Below are 18,258 nucleotides of genomic sequence, written 5' to 3'. Positions count from 1 at the left end.
GAGGTGATATTAAAATCCCCAATTTATAGAGGAGTTGCCCAAGCTCACACAGTAACTCAAGTTCATGCAGATATGCATGAAACTGACTATTATACAAAGAAACTGAACAGTTGTTTGAGCTAAGCAATGCCAATCATCAGCATCACTTTATGTGACATGTATCATGGCTAAGGAGAAAGAAGATGATTATATCAATTTGATCAATATATGTCAACTCTTTAATTGGCAAATGACTGACTATAAGGCACTGTGCTAGGTGCTGTGGAAATAGCATGAAGTAAAAGTCATAGCTCCAATAATTATTAGCTACTTTGAAAGATAAGAAATACACATATATGGGAAAAGATAGATAACAATATGTCAGAATATTTATCAGTAAGGGTTTCAAACAAAGGAATTATATTGTTCCACCAAAGCCTGACTTACAGGTAAAGGTCAGCAGATGCTATCTATACCAGTGTTTTTCCTCTTCTCATGTCCCAGGGTGCCCGGGTTTTAATTGATCCCTCTGCTTGAGGCTTGCTGAGTGTCAAGATAGGGTCCCAAAGGGATAACAAGTAAATTTAAGTTCAAATGTATGTGGGAAATGTTTCAGTTCCTGGAATCTGGTTGGTGCTCACAGTGAAGAGGGCTCTTCCTAAGCGATTGGCTGAAAAAGAGAAACTTTGAGTCTGACTGGAGAGCTCAGTGTTACAAAAATCTTACATTTTCCCTTCTTTGATGCCTGGTAGGGGAAATCTTGGACAAACAAAATATTACCTCCCAGCCTCAGTCATTCATGCCTAAGGCTGTTAGTAATGTGAGTGCAAAAATTTTGCCCTTTCCTCATTCTCCTCCCTTACCTTCTCCTCCCTCACCACTCCATTCTTCCTTTCTCTCCTTTTCCAAATTTCTTACATTCACTTTAAGAAGTTCGAATGCTAGGAAATGAGACTAGTAGAGTTAACAGGCCTAATTCTCATTGTTGGAAAGTCTAAAACTGCAAAAGACAGCAGGATTACTTGACTGTCTAGTCACCCTAGTAAAAAGAACAGTTATCCCGAAAATTAAGGCATTGAATAACTTGAACCTGTCTACAAAGACAAAGAGGCTCAAAGTGGAGGAGGAGATTACAATTTTTGGCCAAGATATGCTAAATTTACCTTTCTCTATGGCAATCTGCCTAATTAATGGCTGTATAGCAACTATTCATTTACTATTTCTTGGGTTCCTATCTTTGCTTTTTCTTTATCCTATAAGATGAGAGAGCATGAGGTAGAGAGAAATTTATGTCTCTTCTCTCTAAGAGTGTTACATTTCACTTCGGTGAGGAGCAGGTCAATTGAAAAAAAAAATCTGAGATCTAATAATGATGTTGGGATAAGAGCCTAAATAGTTGTAAAATACAAGGGGTAGGGATAATCTTTCTGGACCTCAGTTTAACCTGTATCAAATTCAATTATTCTAAATTTTTAGGTTATCAGTTCACTTTCAAATTTCATCATTTAGATTCTTGTTTGTTTTTCCTCTTGGTTGGGGAAGATGAAAGAAGGGATGGGAAAAGAGAGACGGGAAGAAGATGAAAGGGAAGGGGAGTCAAAGGGAATTGGTTGATTAACTGATTACCTAGGAAGGTAGATAAATAACCCACAGTCAAGCATACATTTAGGAGGCTTTATGATTTAAGAGAGACTTTGGGGTTTTAGCGTGCACCAGTCAGCTAAGATAGCAGTTGATTCCAATTCTGTGAAGGGTTTTCTAGGATTAGAGAGATCATTCTTTTCTGGTACCTTCAAGGAATTTGAAGTACTAGGACAAAATGAAATTGTGATGGACCAAGCTAGGCCCAGGAATCTGTAGCTAGATAGAATAGCATATGAATCACATACTTAAGGCTGAATAGTTTTCTTCTTTACTCATTTCCAATTGCCTTACCTTGAATCTGTATATCTCTTGTAAATAAATGGCAGAAATTCATTCTTGTGTGTGTGTGTGTGTGTGTGTGTGTGTGTGTGTGTGTATTTCATTCACTATAGGTATTTGTGTCAGAGAAATTTTAGATCCTTAGTATTTAGTACTCAGAAGCTGTAGGGTCATGACAGTAGCAGTCTTTAACTTCTTCTTTTTTTTTTTTTTAGTGAGGCAATTGGGGTTAAGTGACTTGCCCAGGGTCACACAGCTAGTAAGTATTAAGTGTCTGAGGCCGGATTTGAACTCAGGTACTCCTGACTCCAGGGCTGGCGCTCTATCCACTGCACCATATAGCTGCCCCAGTCTTTAACTTCTTAGGGAATTTGAAGTATTTCTTTCTCTTTAATTCAAAAGTGGTGTATTTTTTGGGGGGGGAAATAAATTAAATTACACATTTCCTTTCACAGATAGCTAAGAGCTGACTTTTCCATGGAAATGAAGAACTACACAGTTGTGACTGAGTTCATCCTTCTGGGTATCCCTGAGACAGTGGGGCTGGAGACGGTGCTCTTTGTTCTCTTCTTATCTTTGTACCTGTGCACCCTGTCAGGAAATGGGCTCATCTTCATGGCCATCATTTCTTCCTCTCGCCTTCATACCCCTATGTATTTTTTCCTGGGAAACCTGTCTATATTTGATATGGGTTACTCTTCAGTTACCTCACCTAAAATGTTGTTCTATCTTTCTGGTCAGACACCAGCCATCTCTTTCCAGGGGTGTGCAGTCCAGTTGTTCTTCTACCATTTCCTGGGCAGCACTGAGTGCTTCCTGTATACAGTAATGGCATATGACCGCTTTGTTGCCATCTGTCACCCTCTACATTACACAGTTATCATGAATCATAGGGTGTGCTCCATCCTAGCAACAAGTACCTGGATAGGTGGGTGTGTTCACGCTACTATCCTGACCTCCCTTACTTTCCAGGTACCTTATTGTGACCTTAACCAAGTAGGCTACTACTTTTGTGACATTCCTGCTGTCTTACCTCTGGCCTGTGCAGATACATCTTTAGTCCAATGGGTTAGTTTCACTAATGTTGGTCTTGTGGCTCTCACATGCTTTTTTCTCATCCTCATTTCCTACACTCGCATTGGGATCTCCATATCAAGAATACGTTCCACAGAAGGTAGACGAAGAGCCTTTTCTACCTGCAGTGCACACCTCACAGCAATCCTTTGTGCCTATGGGCCCATCATCATTATCTACCTACAACCCACTCCCAGTCCCTTGCTTGGCTCAGTGGTTCAGATATTAAATAATCTTGTGACCCCCATGTTGAACCCCCTGATCTATAGTTTAAGGAATAAGGATGTGAAATTTGCCCTCAACAAAGTGTTATATAAAATGGGGATCATTGTTGAGAATGAATAAGCCTCTCAGTATTGATGGAGAAAGTTTGATTCCTCTTTGGTGAGCTCAATGATCAAGAACATCTTTCAAACTTTTTTAAGAAAATGAAAACCCCTGTAAATTATTGTATCTTTTGAGCTTTATGATTCTTACAACATATGTCTATGTGAGTATGTATTTCCCCAAGTTGCTTAGTGAAATTGTTCTTTAAATTATATATTTCCAATAATGAGCATTTTATTTTTATTATGAACTTAACAAACATCAAAAGCATTAACATTTCAATATACAACGAATTACAGAAGAGAAAAATGTATTTGGAACTACAAATTGACATCAGTTCTTTAAAACATATCAATCTCATACTGTACTAAGAAAAACTCCCATATTTATCTGACTGTATCCCTATAAAATTCCTTTTGCTCTCTTTGGCATATTTTTAAATGATTTATTGATATGTTTTTTCTTCCTTGTCTTCTTTTTTCAAATCTTTCATTCTAACCATCTCTTCCTCCCTCCAAATAGAAACTCTACTTTTAAGTAAGTATAGTCAGGCAAAAAAAAAATCAATACATTGGCTATGTCTAAAAATGTGTCTCTTATTCTGTACTTCTGGTCTGAATCCTCTCTACTGAAAGGTAGAAAATGCAGTTCATCTTCACTCTTGAATTCCTGATGGATAACTTGCATTTATCAGAATTCTGAAACCTTTCAATATTGTTGTCCTTTCCATTATTGTGATCACTGTGTAAATTATTTCCCTGTGAAATAAGTTTCACTCCATATCTGTAATAGTTACTCAACAAATGTACTGTTTCTTTGATTTTCCCCTATAAATAAACCTCTTCTTATTTCTTTCATCCTATCAGAGGGCATGTGAAGGTAGAGAGATCCACCCATCCATCCCCAGTCTTTTAGTCAGAGATGTGTCTCCCATCTTTTAGGGACAGAAAAATGGTGAGAAGAAAATTTAAAAAAAAAAAAACAAAGTTGTGATGGAGCACTGAAATTGCTTCCTGTTTCTTTCTCTTCCTCTCAGTCCAGGAAGAGGAATGATAATTGGGTCCCTTGGAGGAAAGTAGATAACATAAATGTTCCTGAGCATGCCAATTAGAAATATCAATAAGAGCTGCAATATCAACTGGTGAAAATTCCTAATATTTGACTGGTGAAGTAGAATCCCTAAGGTGAGACAATAAGATGTCAAGAGAGATATTATATTTTTTTATCACAAAGACTCATTTATCCAAAACATAACAAAAATAGAAATCAGAAAAGGTATTCATAGGAGGATACATATACCAGATGATATAGACTGAAGGAGCATTCCCAATGGAAGCAAGGTGGCCAACCAAGAAAGGGAGTTCTAGATCTGACCTAACAGGAAATTCCCTGATAGGGTAAAGATATTGCATTTGAAAATCAAATAGAAAATAATCTATGTGATATTTGATCATTGAATGTCTCCAGAGATAAGAACTTGCAGTGTAGAAGAGTTAAACATCTTGTCAAACACTAAAAGATGAAATTGAAATTATAGTTTGATTATCCCTTATCTCTTTTACATGTGTTGAACAACCCATTTTCTGATGCTAGAAAGTTATTATTTTTAATGATCTGTTCACAAACTGCCATGGTCTTGGTGCAAACTTAAAACCTCCATCAATTCTCACTTTTATTTTCTCTTTCTCTCTTTGTATTATTTAGTGCAAATGTGTCAAACATGGGGCCTAAAGACTTCATATGCAGCCACACTCCAGAGTATGATCTGAACTAGATTAAAATATAATTAGAAACATTTAAAGAAATAAAAATACAATAAAATATGCACAATGTCAATATGTGTTTTTCTATGTCAACATTCTTCCACAGAGATCCTTTTAACATGGTTTAGTGACCCCCATTCTATTTAAGTTTGATACCACCCATCTAGTGTATACATAATTTGAAAAACAGTTGCCTGGAACAGAGGGTAGCTTGAGGTATAACTCTCATATTGTAGAGAGATGGGAAAAGTGAGCAAGGAAAATGAAAAAAGCAAAACTATGATGGAATATTGAAATGGCTTCCTATTTCTTTCCCTCTCCAGTCAGTGCAGAAGAATAAAATTTGGTTCCCTCAGTGGAAACTAAATAACAACACCCAGCCTACCATGGCAATTAGACTGTATCAGTAAGATCAAGTGACAAACTCAAGAAGAAAGTCACAAAAAGGGGAGAATTTTTTATAATTTTCATAATTTATGTCACAATGTCATAGATATCCAGGATAATTTGGAGAGAGGTGGGGAATCATCCTCACCACCTTGCCTATGTGGTTAGCTTTCATGACAAATCAAAGGAGTATAATATTTAAAAAAGCATACAAAAGAGATGGGTTAGAAAGATTGTGATAGGTAAGGCTTCCTACAACTGGAGATAATTCTTTTTTTTTTTCTTTTGAACTCTACTTTTTTGGGGAAGTTTAAAATCTCACCAAAATGAATTAACTCCTTAGAATTCATTACATAAAATAGGCTGTTATAAATAGAAAAATGTTGACCTCATAGAAAAGGAGAAAAATTAATCCAGTGGAATTTACTGAATGAAGAAGATTTATCTGCAGTTATATCAAGTCAAGAGAAGTTTCTTAGGCTGGAGACATTTTTGTGGATGTGGGCTCCTTGTGAACCTTATTTCTGTCTAGGTCTTCCTCTTCTCTACCCAGTCTAATCAATCCCTATGGACCTCCCCTTCACCCCTTACCCTTACTTCTATTTGTAGACACTGTATAAATGCTTATTCCCTACCATGTTTACAGAGGAAGAGAAGAATAAATCCCAATTTGAAAAAATAAGAATATTTGACACAAATAGAAGAAAACATAAACCTGACTCTCATAATTATAAATGAGGATGGATTAAACAATCCAATGAAATGAAAAAGAGAGACAGGTTTCATAAGAAAACAAAACCTCACAATCTGTTGCCCATTAGAAACACATTTTAAAAATAAAAATCCACACAGTTTAAAAATGAGGAACTGGGATTAAATTTTCACTATGTGTTAAATTACTGTAGTGTTATCAGAAAAGGCAATATATCAAAATTAAACATATGCTCAAAGTGCTTTACAATTCAAATTCATAAAGGAAACCTTAACTGAGCAGCAAAAAAAAAAAAAAAAATAGAACGCAACAGTGAAAGTAGACTTCAATGTCCCTGCCTCATTATTGGATATCTAACAGTAGTATAACAAAGAGAAAATATAAAACTGAACAATGTGGGGGCAGCTAGGTGGTACAGTGGATAAAGCACTGTCCCTGGATTCAGGAAAACCTGAGTTCAAATCTAGCCTCAGAAACTTGACACTTACTAGCTGTGTGACCTTGGGCAAGTCACTTAACCCTCATTGCCCTGCAAAACAACAACAACAAAAACTGAACAATGTGATGGAGAAAGTATAACTAAAAGATTTATGACATATTCTTCATGAGACTGCTAAGGAATATGTAGATTTCTCAGACCCAAATATAACATTTTAACAAAAACTGACCATGAATTAAGGCACAAATATTACAAACATATGTAAAAGAGAGAAATACCAAATACTTGCCTTATAGACCAAAATGCTAAAAATAGTAGTCAATTCAGACAACACAAACAAAAGAACAGACATAAATAAATATTTAATGATAAAATCCTAAATAACAAGTCAAAAAATAAAAAATAGAAATGATGAGTAATTATATTAATGATGATCACAATACAATATACTAAAGTTTCTAGGAAATTCAAAAGTAATTCAGAGGAAAGTGCATAAAGAGAAGTGTTTTGGAGAGATATGATGTGTTCTGTTTTGGATGATGAGATTGAGATACCTACAACATATCAAAAAGTTCAACAGATATAGATGTATTAATGTCACTCAGGAGAAACATTGGGCCTGGATATATAGATCTGAGTATCCTATGATTAGAAATGATCATTGAAATAGTGGGAACCGATGGTATCAACAAGTAAGGCAAAATAGAGTAAAAAAGGGAAGAGGTTCCAGAACAGAGCCTTGAAAACACCATCAGTTATTAGGAATTACCTAGCTAAAGGGCCAGGGATACAGGAAGGGGAAGTGATTGGCTGAGAGTGCCAAAGGATTTATAGAAGTGAAGAAGTATGAAAAGGGTTGAGAAAAGGCAAATCTATTTGGTAATTAAAAATCATTGATAACTCTGGAAAAATAAGTTTCAATTGAATAAATAATGTGAAAGGCAGATTGCAGAAGATTTAGCAGCAAGAGAGAGAAGAGCAATTAGAGGGAAAATTGAGATGGCTTTCTCAAGGAATTTAGCTGAGAAAGCAAGGCCAGATATAGTATGACAGCTAACAAGGATGGTAAGATCAAGTGAGGGATTTTTTAAGGATAAAGAGATGTCCATATTTATAGGCAATAGGGAAGGAGCCAGTAATCAAAGAATAAAGACAAGAAAGAGTAAGAATGATATTGGGAGCAATCTACTGGAGAAGACAAGATGGGAAGGAATAAAGAGTACATGCAGAGTTGTTATTCTTGGCAAGAGGAAAGGCAACCTCTTACTATGAGACCAACAAAGAGATAACAGAGTAAGATGTCTGAATTTCATGAAAAGGGGAAGAGAGACAGTGGAGCTTTCATTGAATTAGTTCAGTTTTGTGGAGATTTTTGTTTGTTTGTTTTTGTGGGGCAATGAGGGTTAAGGGACTTGCCCAGGATCACACAGCTAATAAGTGTCAAGGGTCTGAGGACAGATTTGAACTCAGATCCTCTTGAATCCAGGGCCAGTGCTTTATCCCCTGCACCACCTAGCTGCCCCTTGACTTCAGTTTTTGTGGTAGTGAAAGGAAAAGTACTCAAGTAAAAGGGAAGAGAGAAGAGGTTCCATGAGAGGCTTGAGGAGAAAAGGAGTAACTTTGGAACATTTGTGGGGAGTGGGACAGATTAAGGAGTGTTCCATTTTTATTAGACAATTATTACAAGCAGCTAGGTGTGCAGTGCATAGAAGGCTAGACTTATAAACAAATATTTTCTCAGATAGTTAGTAGCTGTGTTACTCTGGGATAGTCACTTAGCCTCTGCCTCAATTTCCTCTCCTAGAAAATGGTGACAATATTACCTACCTCACAGAATTATTGTATCAAATGAAAAAAATCATAAAATATTTTTCAAACATTAAAGTACTAGATAAATGCTACATGATTTATTATTATCATTTATTACTTAACATAAATTTGTAGTGGATCCAGTCAGCATCTTTTCATAATTTCCTCCAATTCACATGAATAGGAATTAAAAAGGTGAATGGTGGGAATGGTTGAAGCTTGGAGTTTCTAAAGCATCATTAGTGATGGGACAAAAAAGCAAAATATTTGAGAGTTAAAGATAGAAGACAGCCAATTTGGTTCACCAAGGAAATGACTTTTAAAAGGGGGGAAGTATGCAACCAATATAGGGATGATAGCCTTGGAAAGAACAGAAAAGTGGGTGAAATAGAGGTCTTGTTGAAGAGAACAGTTAGATATTGCAAGACATAGGGAAAGATTAAATGATAACATATTATGATAGTCCATGAATATAGAAGTGGAACACTTCTGGGTGATAGCAAGATCCAGGGTATGACCATCTCTCCCTGTAGCTGAGGAAGAATGAAGAATTATGTCATGAGAATTAAGAAGATTGAAGAATTGGTAATTGTGAGAAGCTCGAAATTTGTGAGTATACACACATATGTGTATATACATACATAAACATATATAGATATAGATATATATTATAGATATATATGATATAGTGATTGGTGATATCACCATTTTACAAATGAGAAAACTGAAGCAGAGAGGTTAACTGATGAGTTGGGACACACAACTAGTAAATGTTTGAGGCTAAATTTGAACTCATATTTTCCTAACTACAAATCCAGTTCTGCACCACCTAACATCTTCTCCAACTATATCCTCCTTGATGCTTTTTTAAATGATAACAGTCTCATAATTTTAGTTTGTGATAGAGATGACAATTGGTTGGGGTAGATTATCTAATATCTATTGGATTAAAAATGTCATTAGATTCAGATTTGTAAACCATCTTCCTATCTTCTTCCATCTTATAGGTGAATTCATCCTATTCACATTCACAGTTATGATTTCTAACCGTGTATTTCTCTTCATCCTATTCTCTTCTTTTTATCCATCCTTTTTTACTTTTTCCCCTTGTTGAAGACAAACTACATTTTTCTTTTAGGCTTTGCTTGTAGATGCTTCCAAGCTGTTGTTTTCTGAGGTGTTCTTTATATTCCTTATCACTATATAAGTTTTATAGTCAGTTTTTGGTTTTTATTTGCTGTTTGCTCATTTTTCCAGCTTATTTCTTGGCTTTGGATTATATGTCAAAGTTGGGCTCTGATTACCACCAGGGTGACTGGCCTGAGCTTCAGGCTTTTATGTCCTTTTGTTTTCACAGTTATAATTTAGAGCCCCCAAGTTTTCAATGCTCCCAAAGTAGTATGGTCCAGAGAGTTGTCTAGTTATTGCCCTTCTTATCAGCACTTTTGTCATTACCCGGGTTGGGTCCCTGCCCCTTTATGACCACAACTGCTATTTCCCTGTCCAGCCAAATTACCTTGGACCTATATTGAATATAGATTCTACTGGTATAAAGGGGCCAGTCCTTGAAGCATTCACAGATAGACCCTGCTTGACTCCAGTAAACCACTTGGAAACTTGGGGAAAGTCTATGTCCATTTATACATGGCTGAGAACCTTGGGCTGTGTGATAATAACAAGTTCCCTAATTGGCTGTTGAGTCAGAAAAAAATAACTCAGCAATCATGTAAAAGCAAGGTACAGAGGCAGCTAGGTGGTACAGTAGATAGACTACCAGCCCTGGAATCAGGAGTACCTAAGTTCATCTAGCCTCAGATATTTGATACTAGCTGTGTGACCCTGGACAAGTCACTTAACTACAATTACCTTGAAAAAGTAAAAACAAGATACAGAACCATTCAAGCTTGCTTCTTTTCTAGCTGTGACATGTGAAGACTATTTCATGCTGGCCCTGAGAATTCGGTGGAGCCAGCTGTCCTGTCTCACATCCAGGCTCCATGTGACCATAAACACATACCCTCATCTCTCTTTACGTCTTGATATTAGATAAATGAGCACCTGAGGATAACTTGTGGATTTCAGAAGATCTAGAGGCCCTAGGTCACCTGTGAGATAGAAATGAAAATGTTCCAGGAGTGGCTGTGGCTCAGAGTAGGAAAATTCTCTTTGTCAGGAGAGGAAAGACTCATTGATGACAGAGGGGAAAAGACAGTCATCCAAAGATAAAAGCAGCTTCATGTCATGTGACCTCTAGTGGCATACAGTGCCAACTATAGATTCAAGAGAGAAGGAGACTGTTGGCTATCCACTGAACTTCCCAGACAGAAGAGAGCTGCACCCAAGGGGAGCTCTATCAGAATTATTTCAAAAGTTATGTCTCATAGTGATTGTATATTAAGTTTGTGCCAACTCTCCCTTGATGATTCCACATGTATTTGTAGAAGACGGCACCCTAGCTCAACTAGTTGATATAATTGAGTCTTCTAGTTGATGGGAAGAAGTAGAGTCTGATGGAGTTGCTCCTGAAATCAAAAAGATAATACCAAAGAGTTAATCCTAGACACACATCACCCAGGTAGCACAAATACCCTGTGGCCACTGACCTGAGAGTATGAGTACAAGTTGCAGAGTTGGTGGGGGAGAAGAGGTGTTATTGTAATGGAAAGTGCCTTGGATTTGGAGTCAGAAGACCTGTGTTTAACTTCTAGATCTCTTATACTGTATGACATTGTATATGACTAAGAGTTTGAACAAACTGTACTGGTCAATCAACTTATTTTATATAAAAAGAAATTGAGACTCAGAAAAGCTAAGTAACTTCCTTAGAAAGCATTGTTAAATTAATGTCAAAATTTGTATTTACATGTAATTTGGGAAAATAAAATTCTAAGATAAAAAAGAAAGTATTTTTAAATAACACACTTAACAAATAGGTCCTTCAATGTCAAATCAGTACCTTTCCAATGCACCTCACTTCTTCCTCTTACCATTCTCAGCCTTAATTTCCTAATCTGTAAATGAAGGAGTTGGACTACATTATATCTGAGGCTATCTAGTTACAACTCTAACATTCTATAATTTACATGGCAGTGGATTTTTTGTAAATGATATTTCCTTCTCCTTTAGGTACAGCACCTACAATTTAAATGGAAAGGAAGAATCAGAGCTTTGTGACCACATTCATCCTCATGAGGATTCCACATCTACCAGAACTGAACACCAGCCTGTTCAGAATATTTTTAGTGATCTATGCACTTACTCTGGTGGGAAACCTCCTCATCTTGACAGTGATCAAGGTAGATAACTATCTCCACAACCCCACATACTACTTCCTGGCCAACCTCTCCTTCATTGACACATGGTTCTCCACTATCACCATGCCCAAGATTCTCATGGGGCTCCTTTCTTCAGATGGTAGAGCCATCTCTTTTCAAAGCTATGCAGCTCAACTCTATTTTTTTTTCACCTTCTAGAGGGCTCTGCGTCTATTTTATACAGTCCTATGACCTCTTCCAGCTATCACTTAACCATTGTACTTTCCCACCATGATGAGTCAGAATACTTGTGCCCTTCTAACTGGAGCACATAGCTCACTGATGTTCTCCCTTCTGCTATCCAGATTATCCTGACCTTTCATCTTCCCTATTGTGGACCCAACCAGATTTGTGGCATACCCCCCATTCTCAAATTGGCCTGTGCAGACACCTCAGATGAGACAGTAACCTTTCTTAATATTGGGGTACTTACTTTTACCTGTTTTTTCCTGATTTTTTCTTTTCTATGTGTCCACTGTCCATGCTGTCCTCAAGATATGCACAACACAGGGCAGATACAAGGCCTTCCAGACTTGTGCCTCCTACTTCATGGTGGTCCTCTGTTTCTTTTTACATTGTCTTTTTATTTACCTGAGACCAGGTACCAAAGATGCTGTGGATATAATTGTAGCTATTTTCTTCACCATGCTCACTCCCATGCTGAACTCCATGGTGTATACACTGAGGGACAAGGAGATGAAGACACCTCTGCTCAGGCTACAAACCAGAGGAGTTTTTGCTTAGAGGAAATAGATAATTGGGGGTGGATAGGTTGGCCATGTCTATATTTTCTTATGTGTGAATGTATGCATATATACATGTATCTATGTGTACATATGTATGTGTATAAAACACATCTTTGCCAAACTTCATTGGCTATCTCTCTTTAACCAAAATAAGCTCTACTACTATACTCCTAATGACTACTCTGTGGTGTTCTGACAAATTTATGCTTGTGAGGGGGCAGGGAGGTAGTGCAGTGGATAAAGCACTAGTCCTGGATTCAGGAGGACCTGAGTTCAAATCTGGCCTCAGACACTTGACACTTACTATCTGTGTGACCCAAGTCACTCAACCCCCATTGTCCCACCAAAAAAAGAAAAGAAAAGAAAAAGAAAAAGAAATTTATGCTTGTGAAATTTATTTGGAAATAAGAAAAGAAAGCAAATGAGTCAAGGTATATGAGCATCCCATTCACTGGGTACTTCATGGCTGTCTTACAGAAGCTATGGTAATGGGGTTGAGGAATTCATTTGACTATTGAGAGGCAGCAGTGTAGTCATTATGAGAGGACTTACAGGGAGAGAAAGCTTAGGTTAGGATTCCAGCTCTGTCCCCTTAGTGCTTTGGAGATTTGGACCAGATTGCCTTATTCCTTGGAGTCTCAGTTTATCATCTCTGAAATGGTGAAAATAATATTTGTTCTCTCAGTTGACACAGGATTTTTGAGAAATTAAATGTGTATGTCCTCTGAACATAATAATAGCAGTTATCTTTTGTACAGTGCTTTCTATGTTCTAGTTACTGTGCTAAATGCTTTACAATTATTATCTCATTTGATCCTTATAACAACCTAGGAAGGCAGGTGCTGTTATTATTTTACAGATGAGGAAACTGAGGCAAACAGTGGTTAAGTGACTTGCCCAGGGTTATACAGCTGTCAAATAACTGAGGCTGGATTTGAACTCAGGTCTTCCTGACTCCAGGCCCAACACTCTATCCACTGTGCCACTAGCTGCCCCCATGAACATGTCTGCTATTTTTATTGTTATTATTATTTCCCAGGAAAATATAAAGGACCCAGGGGAAAGATTGGAGAATGTGCCTCACAGAGGTGGAGGCAAAACTACCTCCTCAAACACCTAAACACTTAAGAGGAATCATCCTCACCCAAGTGATCACAAAACATTTGACTTTTGAACACCTTTGGTAATGAAAAAGGACAAAAAATAGTACTTGAAATAGAAATTGTATTGAAAGATCAGATTTCACAAAAATATATGAATGGACACAGTGATCTCTAGTGGAGTGTACTGCAGGTCTCTCCTTTCAACCTTCAGAAGAGCTGACAACATATCTCTAGAGAGAGTAATGCTTAACCCTGCATTGTGAGTAAAAAGTGTATTATAAAATAATTGTTAAAAAGGAGGGACCTGGGGCAGCTAGGTGATGCAGTGGATAAAGCACCAGCCCTGGAGTCAGGAGGACCTGAGTTCAGATCCGGCCTCAGACACTTAACACTTACTAGCTGTGTGATCCTGGGCAAGTCACTTAACCCCAATTGCCCAGCAAAAAAACAAAAACAAACAAACAAAAAGCGAGGGACCTTTGTAATCAGCTTAGATATGAGAATGTATTCAAGGGCAGATAAGCAGTCAGGAGCAGGGGGAAAATAATCCCAGAACATTAAACATATCCTTGCTATGGGAAACAAGGTGTTCCACTACTATCTATATGTATTTCAAATTATAGTAGAAAATTAAATTGAATCATGGAAGTGGGACTCATTAGCTTGCAAATGAGCTTTTGTAATACTTTTTTTTTTTCCTGTCTCTCCCTCTGAGTTTAGTTTAGGTAAATGACCCAACTGTGTAGGTCGGCATTTATCTCCACACCTTCACACAGCATTATGTCTTGGGAGAAAGAGAATAAACATTTATTAACTGTCTACTATGTGCCAGTCACTGTGCTAAGTGCTTTTACAAATATTATCTCATTAGATCCTCACAAAAAACCCTATTATTATCCTCATTTTACAGTTGAGGAAACTGAGGTAAACATAAGTTGTGACTTGACTAAGGTCACACAGCTTGTATGTGTCTGAGTCTGGATTTGAACTCAGGTCTTTCTGACTCCAGACCCAGCACTCTCTGCACTACCAACTGTCTCTTGGCATTGGAAGGGACTCTAGATATCATGGGATCCAAATCAACCATGAATAAATTTAACTTCTCTATCCTGTCTCTCCCACATTATTGAGTGGATTAGAGTTAATGATATGAATCAGCAAGGACATTCTTCTTAGTATTTTTTCATATATCATCTGTTACTGATCCAGATGAACTGAGTAGTATTAGGCCCTACTTTCTGCCCCACACCATGACTTCTCTCTCAGTCCTTTGATTGTCTACTATAGGCTCTGACCTGCTCTGGTTTTGGTCTCCTTAACCTTGAACGATCCCCAGTTTGGAGTTAGTTCCCACACCTGTGGTCCCACTGACAAATACCACAAGGCTACTGGAAATTAAACCAGTCTCAGGCATCCTATTCAACTTCCTTGTTGGTGCTGAAACTCTCTGTTGGATTTGTGTCCCTGTGGTTCCCAGCATCTCGAGAATTTAAAGGTAGGGCCCTGAGTCCTTGGGTAGTGATCTCTGGTGCCTGGTTCTGTCGCTTGCTACTCTTCTGACAGATGAGGACCAATGCCTGGCTTCCAGTTCCCAAAATGGGAGCTTGCCCTGGCAAATACCCCTTTCAGACAATTGGGTGGCATCAGGCTTTTTGGTGAGACTCATGCTGGCTTCCTTTGTGAAACTTCTCTTCCCACTTCCACTGCTTTTCATGTTACCTGAGCTTCACCAGGCTTTCCTAGGGTGAAATATCTACAAATCTCCACCATTGTTCTTTTTGAGCAATTCTGAACTGAATAAAGGGGCTTAGTTCTGTTTGTTGTTTTTCACGTTAAGCTTTTTTGGATCTTCTTCAAATGTTTTCTGAAGCTTTGGTGGTAGAGCTCAACTCCCTTATGAACTTTCACAGCATCCTCTTGATTTCAAGTCTCCAAGAGTCTGATCTCCTTAGAATCCCTAGATACCCACCATAAGGAAATAATCTTAAAGAAATTGGCGGGGGGGGGGGGCCAGAGGGGGGGGGAACGAGGGACAGCTAGGTGGCACAGTGGATAGAGCACTGGCCCTGGAGTCAGGAGGACCTGAGTTCAAATCTGTCCTCAGACTCTTGACACTTACTAGCTGTGTGACCCTGGGCAAGTCACTTAACCCTCATTGCCTTGCTCCAAAAAAAAGAGAGAGAGAGAGAGAGAAGAGAGAGAGATTGGAGTGAGTCAGTGCTACTTCTGGCCCAGGGAATATAGCTATCAGCTAGGAAGAGAACAGTGAACCCTCTAGGGTCTTATGTTCCTATTTCTAGAGAAGCAGTTTCATTTTGCTTGATAAAGAAATGGCCCACAGTCTTCATACCAGGAATAGTCTGGGCTGAGCACTCTGCAACAGCTTTTCTCAACAGGTTAGGCAGGGCTCAGACACTCCCACACTGAGCTGCAGTCATCTCATCTCAGATTTCTCTAACCTACCATCATTTCATCTCCTTATGATTGCTGTTGCTACCTCCCAGTAGGTACTCAGCTCTGAGTATGATTCCAAGGGAAAGACCTTGAACATAAGTGGAAGGCTAAAGAAATGTCTATTCCCTATATGCCTCAGTTCCAGATATTTTTCCTGGTTGTGTCCAAGTTTCTTTATTGAACTAAAATTTAGATTGCCAACACTGGCCTGAGGGATTAATTTGGCTGTTAATTATGAGAGTGAGTCAGTAAATATCTCTATAAGAAACAAAGAGAAATAGTATAGCATATCTAATTGCAGGTTGGACTTGGAGTCAGGCCGACTTTGGTTCAAATCCTATCTTAAACACTTGCTAGCTTTGTGACCATGGTCCAGTCACTTAAACTTTCAGAGTTTCATCTTTCGGGGGCAGCTAGGTGGTGCAGTGGATAAAGCACTAGCCCTGGATTCAGGAGGACCAGAGTTCAAACCCGGCCTCAGACACTTGACACTTAGTAGCTGTGTGACCCTGGGCAAGTCACTTAACCCTCATTGCCCCACAAAAAAAAAGAAAAGAAAGAAAACCCTATAAAAATGGAGTCACAAAGAGTCAGAAATAACAGTTTCACCTTTCTTCTTCTTCAATAATTCCAGTAGTACTTACAAAGTCCTTTGTGAACTTTGAAATTCAATAACAATAATGATTATTAAGGGGATAGTCACTATAGGCAAATGCAAAAAGAGCTACCATAACAGAAAAGAGGGTTAAGGAAATTAAGAAGAAACAAAATATTTAGGACACATTGATGATGAGGGGGGGAAAATCAATCATTCTATCTCTATGTTTGACTTTGTTAATGTCTCCACTTCCATTAGGTCTGTCTTTTACTGCTCAGGAAGGAACCCAACCTGCTGTAGCACCTTCCTTAGGGATGATTTTACCTCCTTGTTCCTCAAACTATAGATCAAAGGATTCAGCATGGGAGTGACCAAATTATTCAGAATCTGAACAGTGGCATTCAGCCAAGGATTGGGGGTAGGCTGTAGGTAGATGAGGACCACAGGCATATAAAATAGGAGGATGGCTGTGAGGTGAGCACTGCAAGTGGAGAAGGCTCTCCGTCGGCCCTCTGCTGAGCGTATTCTCAATATGGAGCAAACGATGCGGCTATAAGAAGTAAGGATTAGGAGAAAGCAGCTGAAAGGCATGAGGCCCACACTTATGAAACCCACCATCTCCAGGGCTGAGGTATCTGCACAAGCTAGCTTCAACATCACTGGGATATCACAGAAGAAATATTCCACCTTATTGGGTCCACAATAGGGCAACTGGAAGGTGAGAGCAGTTAGAAAGGTGGCTTGAATACAGCCAAAAAAATGAGGTCCCCATAGCCAAGATGGCACATACCTTATGGCTCATGATGACTGTGTACCGCAAGGGGTAACAGATGGCAACAAAGCGGTCATAGGCCATAACAGTGTATAGGAAACACTCGGTGCAGCCAAGGAAATGATAGAAAAAGAGTTGACATACACAGCCCCCATAGGAGATGGCATGGCTGTTCCCAGAAAGGAAAAATAGCATTTTAGGAGAACTCACTGAAGGGAAAAATATGTCAAAAATAGACAACTTGCACAGGAAGAAATACATGGGGGTGTGAAGACGAGAGGAGGAAATGATGGCCAACAGAATGGTCAGGTTCCCCAGCAAGGTAAAGAAGTAGAAAGATAAGAACACAAAGAAAAGTTCAATCTCCATCCCTTCTGTGTGGGGAATTCCTAGAAGGATGAACTCAGTCACCACTGTATGATTCTTCATCTCCGTAAAAAAGTTAATACTTAGTGTTGAAGCACAGGACACCAAAGGATGGGTACAGAAATCAGAGTTGCAAGATGAAGTTCAATAGGCATGAAGAAAATATACCTGTCAAAAGATACACATAGGCACAAAAATAAAACCACTTTTGGCTTTATAGAGGCTTTCAATAGACTGTTGATATACAACTGACATACTATATCATATTGCTTCAAGGGGACCAGCTGCTCTATTACATGGCATCTCATTTGAAAGGAAACATAGAATGATATGTTATGGACTTAGAGTAAGAAAGAATTGGGTTTGAACACTGCTTCAGACACTATCAGCTGAACAACCTTAGACACAATCTTTCTCAACCTCACTTTTTCATCTGTGAAATAAGGATAATATCTTCATAAGGCCATTTTGGGGATCAAATGTAAAGTGCTT

General features: G+C 38.4%; 2 protein-coding genes and 1 pseudogene across 2 annotated transcripts; 2 read left to right on the top strand and 1 right to left on the bottom strand.

Annotated features, from left to right (window-relative positions):
• The first annotated feature begins 2,379 nt into the window (after positions 1–2,379).
• Positions 2,380–3,321, top strand: LOC122750243 (putative olfactory receptor 10D4). Its single transcript, XM_043996916.1, has one exon. It carries the CDS (start codon positions 2,380–2,382, stop codon positions 3,319–3,321), a length of 942 nt encoding a protein of 313 aa, XP_043852851.1.
• Positions 3,322–11,559: 8,238 nt separating this feature from the next.
• LOC122751995 lies at positions 11,560–12,471 on the top strand (annotated as a pseudogene).
• A 4,424-nt stretch (positions 12,472–16,895) lies between these two features.
• Positions 16,896–17,829, bottom strand: LOC122750206 (olfactory receptor 149-like). The gene is given in 2 exon segments (XM_043996877.1): positions 16,896–17,387; positions 17,389–17,829. Coding segments are annotated over 2 exon segments (933 nt in total).
• Between the last annotated feature and the right edge of the window lie 429 nt (positions 17,830–18,258).

Source organism: Dromiciops gliroides, chromosome 3, assembly GCF_019393635.1.
Source record: "Dromiciops gliroides isolate mDroGli1 chromosome 3, mDroGli1.pri, whole genome shotgun sequence".
NCBI lineage: Eukaryota > Metazoa > Chordata > Mammalia > Microbiotheria > Microbiotheriidae > Dromiciops > Dromiciops gliroides.
The sequence above is the reverse complement of the archived record's forward strand: the minus strand, read 5'-3'. Positions and strand labels throughout refer to the sequence as shown.